This window comes from Nelumbo lutea, chromosome 3 (genome assembly GCF_056320005.1).
Source record: "Nelumbo lutea isolate HS-2025 chromosome 3, American lotus-T2T, whole genome shotgun sequence".
NCBI classification, from domain to species: Eukaryota; Viridiplantae; Streptophyta; class Magnoliopsida; order Proteales; family Nelumbonaceae; genus Nelumbo; species Nelumbo lutea.
Window position 1 is genome coordinate 42,253,276 of NC_142686.1, and position 9,272 is coordinate 42,262,547.

General features: G+C 36.2%; 1 protein-coding gene across 1 annotated transcript; it reads right to left on the reverse strand.

The window, feature by feature from the left end:
• Positions 1-3,065: 3,065 nt before the first annotated feature.
• On the reverse strand, positions 3,066-8,123 carry LOC148864515 (protein trichome birefringence-like 23). Its single transcript, XM_088978301.1, has 3 exons — positions 7,576-8,123; positions 6,617-6,906; positions 3,066-4,246 (listed from the first exon to the last, which is right to left on the reverse strand). The coding sequence occupies exons 1-3, from the start codon at positions 7,832-7,834 to the stop codon at positions 3,473-3,475; spliced, it is 1,323 nt and encodes a 440-aa protein (XP_088834427.1). The 5' UTR covers positions 7,835-8,123; the 3' UTR covers positions 3,066-3,472.
• Between the last annotated feature and the right edge of the window lie 1,149 nt (positions 8,124-9,272).

Sequence of the window (9,272 nt, forward strand, 5' to 3'; positions counted from 1 at the left end):
CAAAGAGAGCAAATGAGACCGAGAGGAAAGGTGCAGGTGGAAAGAGTGAGGCTGAGAGGAAAATTGGGGAGAAAAATGTACAAAAAGGAGAGAAAAGCAAGGGAATGAGTGAAAAAATGAGGTTAAGAGTATCATGATTGCATGGCAACAACTACTTGTACTTATGTACGATAATGTTTACTTTTCTACTAATGACCTTAACCCCTCTTTGCTTAGTGTTGTTGTATCTTTATTGCAGTAGTTTGAGGACCTATTTCCCGAGGAGATTCCCTATGGATTACCTCCCTTGAGAGGTATTGAGCATCAAATAGACTTCATACCTGGTTCCACCATACCAAATCGACCTACTTATAGAGCTAATTCCGAGGAAACAAAGGAGATACAAAGGCAAGTGGATGAGTTGGTGCAAAAGGGCTTTGTAAGGGAGAGTCTTAGCCCATGTTCGGTTCTTGTCATCTTAGTCCCAAAGAAAGAAGGAACATGGCATATGTGTGTGGACTACTGAGTCATTAACAAAATAACAAGGATTTGAGGACGAATCCTTTTGAGGAATGAGGGAATAATGGAGATCGAGGTACTGGCCAAATGGCTCAAGCTAATATTCCCAAATATTCTCAAGATCCTTTGCAAAGAATTAGTAGTCCAATGGCTAGAGCAAGAACAAAGAGGATAAAAGATGCTCTACAAGGCTTCATTAGGGAAGTGCATGACAAAGAGGCTGCTTTAGAAGATTCTAAGACTATTCTACCAGTTTCCAAAGCTTCACAAAGGATAGTCACATATCTTTATGTGCAAGACGATGTGCAAGGCTTAGAACTTGAAGAACAAAGTTTGATGGGCTTGGCGCATTGACATGATAAGAAAATGCCCAATTTGCATGCAAAGATGTATTGATGGGCTTGTTTTGTCTTGTTGGGCTTGTTTTTATCTTGTTTTATTACTTTGACTTTTCTATGCTTAGTTGTCATTAGTTGTAGTCTTTTAGAAGGATTCCTATTTCAAAGTAGATTTGTTTTCCTAAATTAAATGCTCATCAGTTAGGTGTTTCCTGATAAGATAATCATTAGTTAGGAGTTTCCTTATAAGATTAGGAGTTTCCTTATAAGATAATGATGTGTACATGCCTATATAAAGGCTATAACTATGTAAAACGAAATCCTCAACAATATAGTGGTATATTAAGCAAACTTAGCTTTGTCTTCTTGTGTTCTTGGTAGAATACAATATCTTGACTTATCAAGGGAGTGATCAACCTTTGTGGCATTTTCAAGATTGGATTCTTTAAGGACTTAGTTTCATTAAGGTTCTAATCTGATCAACTACAACTTGTTTTCTAACTTCTAGCTGCGCATAACAACTTGACTCAAGAGTTTCTAGAGCAGGTCATCTAGTGGGTTCTTATCAACTATGATGTGGTGTGGATTGGTCTCTACCACAAGGTGTGGTGTGGACCAGTCCACACCTGCCAATTTTTTATCCACATTACAGAACACCCTTTAATTGGAGAAACAAAAAACATATTTGCCAAATTGGCCGAGCAATCCTGGGCTTTGGCCTCTTCATAGTACAATTACAAAGCAAAGCATCTTGGATCCAATGGCATCGGCATTTAGAAGTGGTGCCAATGCTTCTAGACTTAGGACTGTTTGATGATTAAGTACTTGTTAAAAGAATAAGTACTTCTTAGGTTGTTTGGTAACCCACTTTTTCAAATCACTTATTATGTTTTTAAGTACTTATTGGGGTGGGAATGTTTAGTAAGCTACTTTCCCCCTTAAGTGCTTATATTTATACAAATGACAATTTTAGCCATGACTTCTCTCATACATATATACAATACTTTTCAATAATCATAATAAATAATCATAATAATAATAATCATAATCATAATGATAATAATAATAATAATAATAATAATAATAACAACTAATAATAATAATAATAATAATAAGACGATGAATAGGGGGGAGGTTGTTGCCGCTGCAACTCCCCTATTCTCCCTTCGAGCGACAGAGAGCATTGACAACCTCTCTTTAGTCTTTCTCTCCCCCTCTCTCTATCTCTCCTTTTCTTCTTCTTCTCATTTGTTTTTGTTCTTCTATAACCACTGAACCACGAACAAGACACTGTTCATCTTCCTCTCCAAAAGAGAACCAACAGCGGCTGAATGTCTCTCTTTCGGTTTTTTGACACCCGATTTGTCAGGGACTGGTTCCTGTTTCAGAGACACTGTTCATCGTCTGGTTCCTCTCCATGAACAAGACAATGTTCATCTGTTTCAGAGATCTAAGATCAAGCTATGAGCTATGTTTTAGAGATCTGACTTCAAAACAGAGGAAAGAGGCCAAACGGTAGGTCTGTTGGCCACGGTTCCTCACTGCTGATCGTTGTTGGTGGACCTGCAACTGGTGCACCGCTATTGCTAGGGTTTGAGGGTCAAATGAGTGGAGAAGGGGGAGGTATAACCTCGCGGGTGTATTTTAGTCATTATACAAATTTGCTAGGGATTGGTTCGTCCTAATATTTTGGAGAAATACTTTAAAAAAAAAAAAAAAAAACAACTTGAAGTCATTTTTTCGAAGAAGTACTTCTTTAAAAAAAATACTTTTTTCCCACTTTTTTTTATCAAACACCCATAAGTACTTAATAACCACTTAATGTGTGACGCGAATTTGCCTGATACATGAATTCTCACCGATGTCATCGAACATTAAGGCTTAATCGCTTACATAAAGAAGGGCTTTTTACATTAAAAATGATGAAGTATGTCCATTTGACAAAATCAGATTCGTTTGAATGAATAGTGGTGTTCCAAGGAGGGAGGTAATGAACAGTACGTTCAAGTTGTGGAAATTTTAAAAGGACAATTTGATCCAAAAAGATTAAATTTTTTTTGTCATGTTCACTGTTTTTACAATTTTTTTTAACATATTTGATTTTAATCAACTTTTGTAAAAAGTTATTAAATCCAAATCTGACCCGACTCCAATTAAAATTCAAAATGGAATATGAGGTCCATTAATTGGATCTTCAATCAGATTCAGATGCAAGTTCTAATAATCGGGTCGGATGAAAATTTCTTTCTTTGATTAATATTTTATTATTTTTACCATGACAGTACAGCCTGCTAATAAATGCAGATAAAAATATGGAATAACTTTGTAGAATACAATTATCATTCCAAATGCCATGGCTACCTTCATTCCAGCTCCATCCCCATCCCCACGAAGGCCCAAAGAAAAAGACAATACACAAAGAAAGACCAGTCATCGGCCCGACTCGACGACGGATGGTGGTCACATCCCACCAATAGAGACAGACATTTGGAAAGAAATATATGGTGATACACGACAAGGCAGGGCAGAATCAACCCCTCCAATCTCTCCAATAATCGCGATCCAAAGACCTCAAAATCCCCTTAGATGTCAAGGAAATAATAACAATGTTAAATTCAGAAGAACCCAGAAGGGTTTCAGCCATTTACAACCAATTCCATCAACAAATCGTTCCAGGAGTCTATGGGCCCAGGCAAACACCAATGCAGGCAGTCATATTGAGCTTTTGCATTTTTACCCTCTGCAAATGGCTGGAAATGTCTGTATGGACCTGGGTGCCCATCAGGCCTTAATAAAGAAAGCTGGGTTGTGTCAAAAAGTTTCAGTTTCACCCCATTTTCAGATGCTATGCTCTCTACTTTTGCAAATTCATCTAACTCAATCTCACGCAATACCCTTTCAGCCAATCTCGCTTCAATCTCCCCTTCTTTAAATGGTCTCTTTCTATCGCAAGTCCCACCATTGTGCCATTCTCCATTCTCAAAATGATCCGGTGTTGATGTCCTGAACAAAATCAGCCCCTTGTGATTGGATGTTGCGATATAGTTAAGTACCAGATGAAGGGCTTTGCGATAAGCATAGCCAAATCCAAGCTCAGTTAAGCTCTTGTCTGAGCAGTAGTGGCAACCCACAATAGTGTCATTCTCATGGTAGACCGCGGACTTGAGGAACCATTGTCCTCCAGAAATTATCATGTAATTTAGACTTTGGTATTGGTCTGTCCAATTCTTTTCAAGTTTGTCGAGATAAAGCTGGATTTCAGATGTTGAGATTCCGTTAATGTCTTCAAAAATGGCAGCTTTTACAAGGAAAGGTGACCAAATCACCGAGAGAGTGAAGTTGTAGGATGGGAAGTGCCATGTTCGGGATCTGTATTCTTCATCATGATAGACTTGTACAGCTTTTTCTACCTGTGTTGTAAACAAATGTCAGCTTCCAAACAAGGTTTCTGTATTACATTTATTCAATTTATAGTAAGTTAGCAACAAGAATACAAAACAGAACATGATGATGCAGAAAACAAGAAAGCATGACTAGATATAAGGTGTTAAAATTGTAAAACCACTTCTGGAATATAAATATAAAGACTTGTGGAGTGTGAATTACAATTACAAGTGAAAATGAATGGGCAAAACAATGAAAAGAGTTCATATTTTGAAAAATTTCCGCTGTACTTTAAATGCCTTAATTCCTTTATCAGACTTAGATATTAAAATATTTGGATAACTACCCTTTGTAAGAACTAAAATTATAGAATGCTATTAAAATATTCTAATCTAACTTTTACCGCCTGGATGTGAAGCCAAGGCGAGTATCGGCATTATAAGTAAAGATAAGAGATTCAGTAGATCCTCCCATAACCCCTTTTTGAACTTTGACAGGTAAAGTTCTGCAAACTACAGATTAAATTGAAACAAAGAGCACCTATTGACTCAAAAATGATACTGCATTATTTGTTGACACCTTCCGAAAATGTGTTATTTATAATAAATAAATAAGGTCTTCGAAGGCAATTCAATAAGGGACCTCACATGAAAGGAAACTGTTTTTTAAGCCAATCTCCATGTTGTTTAGACCACATGCCATCTAACACCAATCAACTGGTGGAAAGTCCCCCCCCCCCACCCCCCCTTCCCTCATATGACACTTATTAAAAGAAGTAAACAGAGAATACACAGATATCTTTCATGGGAAGTAAACAGAGAAGGGCAATGACCAAGAGGTAGTAATTATTTTGTTAGGTTATATCTATGGTTTACATTCTTAATTGCAGTAGCAGATGGTATGGCTTTTGTGGTAATTATGGTTGCACACAGTGGTTGTACTAGAAATGGTAGCAACGGGAGGGTCTTGGCAGATAGACGTAGTAATGTCAGTGATGGTGGGAGTAGTGTAATAATACCATTAGGTGCAATGGTTCTAAAGATGGTGGCAGTAACAGCAGTAGCAGTGGTGATGTTGGATATAGACATAATGAGGCATAATGGTCCTCATAGTCATGGTGTTAGTCTGATACTTCTTGGTTGTGCAGACTGACCATATTGAGTTATTCCTATCTGCAAGAATATATGTTCTAACAATGTATACAAGGATTCTGTGAGAGACACTAGTGTAAATACATAATAGATAAACTGTTCAATGTGTAATGTTAGGATGGCCAAAATTCCTCCAAGATAAAAGAGTTGAACTCCCACACACAAGCTATCATTAAAAACATGTAATCAAATTTCGTTTTAAATAAAAAGTAAATAAATACCCAAATATAGAGGACTTCATTTCAAACAATATGTTCCAACAGAGAAGGACAAACAAATATGATCTGAAATTAACTGACAGGGGTTATGGGAGAAATATTTCAGTCCAGTGGACACAAGCCTGGGAGATGAAATACAATAACCCCAAAATGGAAAAATGAGCAAGATATTGTTACTAACAGTTATTAAAATTTAAACATTGAATAGAAATAAATACATGAAGCAACAAGTAACATAGTTTAGACTAATCATTCATAAACACTCGTTAAACTCTCATCAAACTGACAATTCCATCTGAAAATTATCCAAGAGTTGGGACAATTTCTAAACAGCCACTATGTTATCAGTCAGAAACATAAAATGAATGCATTTATAGGCAAAACACCATTTGGAACATACATTAACAGGAGTGTAACCGGGAGAACATGGATTGACATTAAATTATGATTGATATCTTTGGTACAGAATGGGTGATGTTCATGGGGACTGGAAGCATGAATACATAATCAGTCTCCATTTAGAGAGAAGTTTAGATCTTTTAGTGTATCATCCTCTTGGAAATCCTATGAATATATAGAGGGAAGGTGCAAAATACGATTAAAGATACTGAAAGCTTATTAAAGTTTTACATGACTTCAAGATTCTAGCTCATAAGAACTAAAATCGACTAGAATAGTCAAAGTAACCACTGTAAGATGGAAACAGCCCACCAAGTATCACAGGATGAAATTGTCATAGTAGCTTGATCATTAGGATAGCTTTTTAATTGTCACCTCTTAGTACCAGTTTGTGATGTTTCTTCCTTTTTTACGAAGTACTGCAACCATGATACATAAATTGGATGGTTTTCTCCATGGAAAATAGAAAATTTTTTCTCCCAGGTGTACAAAGCAATGAAAACAGCAAAAAATATGTAGTCATTTCTTAAAAGAAAAGGCCAACACAAGGAAAAGACCAACTTGAATCCCAATTTAGAGGACCCAAGCTTACACTAAACTAGACACAGCAAGCATAAGATGTATGCACCTTGGAGAGAACGCAAAGCAGTGACTGCACATGGTTGCGAGAAATTGAATCACCAATCAATGCCCATGTTTTATTCCTCATCAACTCAAGAAATTTCTCTGCATTAAACTGTTGCAACTCACAATCCCGGGGGCTCCACCTCCAGTAAAGATACTCTGAATCAGGGCGACCATTCCTCATGCAATTTTGATGCTCTTCTATGAAACTGCAGCTCTCATTTGTGTAAACTGGACCCGATGGGTTTGGGATCCAATCTCCAGTGAAGAGATCGCATTTTTCTGGAATTAAACCTGTGCCATTGCAGAATAATTAGACTAGAACATAAATCAAATGGATGCATTGTAAAAGGGGAACCCAATAAAAATAAATTGAAGCGAATCAAACTGAAGTATGAGGCTAGTAGCAACAAAATAAATGAACGAATGCTATTGCAGATCGATTAAACTGAAGCAAACAAAATCAAAATCGAATCTGAAGTACACTTACTGGCGAAACAAACTGAAGTATGAGGCTATTTCCAACAGAAATCACGAATTTCTTTCTATTGTTCTAAATGAAGAAAAGAAAAGCTTTCTCTTCATTTCCTTTTTTTTTTTTTTATTTTGTCTTTCAGATAAAACTTAGGTTCAAACTGAAGCTGAACCAACTTCTTTCTACCAATCTTTAAAACAAGAAATTACTAGATTTATCTCAGAGATTGAACTGTACCATACCAATCTGGTTCTCAAAACATCCAGAAAAGTTTATCTAAATTAAAAAAAAAAATCAAATAATACCATCCAATAAATGAAACAACAGACTTGTTTCAAAAATTAAAAAATGAAACAACAGACAGACAGAAAATATGGTATTTTGTATAACTTTCTAGAAACCCAACTTCTCTGATTTGTTTCTTCCGTTCTTGCATTATTATATAAAAAAAGAAAAAAAAAACAAAAGAAACCTCCGAAATGCCGTACCTTTCTGAGGTGTCTGATCATCAACCTCCGAGGCATCTACGGAAACCGGCGTCTCAGCAGGAGCGTGTGACTGGATAGACACTGCTTTCTCTAGAAAAGGAGCTTCAGTAACAGGAGGAAAACTGGTGGAATGAGAGAAAAAGAGGCGAAAAGCAAGACCCAGTAGAAGGATCAAGACAAAGAACTTGACAAAAACATGGTTGTGCTTGTGAAGGGGCATTTGGTGCTTCCAATTGAATCTCATCTTCTTCTTCAACATTTATTCTCAGGAAAGAAGAAAATCCCCCTGAAAACAATTGAAGATGAACAGGACCCAAAAGCTTTTCCACCACTTTCCATAAGGGCAATCAACTAATCAACCAAAATCTCAATAAACCACACTAAGAAAACAACCGACTATCGTCACTTCCTCTCAGCTTACCTTTTGGCTCCAGTCCAGTCCAGGATGTGGGGATATCCGTTATCATGATTCATAACCACAGACGGGTTAATCGGGTAACCTGCTCCGTCCCGTCCCCACACGGATGGATTTGGGTCGAATTCGAAATATTGGTGTACCTGCGTGGGCTGCATCCTAAATAGAGACTTAGTGAGGCAATTTCCGTGCTGCCGACATCGGGTGATTGGCTGCCCCAGTAAGAGGTGGGTTTGGACTTTGAAGGGGCGGAGAATCGGGTTGAACCCGAACCAAACTCAAGCCTTTGCTTTTGATAAAAGTAAAATAAAGACCAGGGTAAGAAGTTGACAATTGGGCACATACAAAATGACAATAATGCCATCAACGATAACTTCCATTTAGAAGAGGCCAGTCTGGCAAGCAAGCGAGAATCAAGGGGTTCAAAGGAAATTTCAACTTTCAAGAGGGAAGGAACAAGGAACGGGATGTTCTTGGGAAATGGAGAAGTTAAAATATAGTGGATAAGTTAAGGAAGCTCATTGATAATGAATTAATTAATAACACTAATTTTGTGGCCCCCAATTGCTTTGAATATTAATGTATTAAATTGAATACAGAAGAGAAGCATATTATTATGACAGTTTGTGTGAACTGTGAACTATTAATACATTGCAATCAAATAACAATAATTCATAGGTTTTACACACACACACACACAAAAAAAAAAAAAAAAAAGCTTGCACTCTACTTAACACAATTCATATAAAATATTTACATTTAAACCCGAAATACGCATGAACCCACTACAACAATTTAATGTGTATCCCATACTAAATAATATACATTTTATACATGTCAATTACATATGTTTTTTTTTATATCATGTGGATAAATATTAAATAAATTATAAATTGAAAGCATGTAATGATGAAATTAAATAAAAAAAATTGTAAATGGGCAGATAATTTTAAAATGAAATTTGCTAAGTTGTATTTTTTTACTCGAATTGATGAATTTTAGTAGAATTACCAAACAAAGAAAAAGAAAAATTTAGAGATGGCTCAGTCTTTTAGGGTGTAATAATTGATATAAAAGGTTTTAATTTAATTAGATAGGAAATCACACAACCCATAAATATTATATCATCATTAGGAATAATATGTATATGAAAGGATGTGTAAAATACTTGAAAATTTATATAAATATTAGAGAAAACAAACTTCCACTAATTTCAAGTATTGTAAGTCATGTGCCATGAGTGACTAAACTTCCACATAACTAAACTAACAGAGATGTTGCC

Bases quoted from the DNA above. Each gene is read 5' to 3' on its own strand.
- LOC148864515 (XM_088978301.1), bottom strand. From the start codon at position 7,834: ATGTTGAAGAAGAAGATGAGATTCAATTGGAAGCACCAAATGCCCCTT. The intron at 6,907-7,575 runs GTACGGCATTTC...GCAATGGCACAG, and splicing joins TGATCAGACACCTCAGAAAG to GTTTAATTCCAGAAAAATGC. The intron at 4,247-6,616 runs GTGCATACATCT...TTTACAACACAG, and splicing joins TGCTTTGCGTTCTCTCCAAG to GTAGAAAAAGCTGTACAAGT.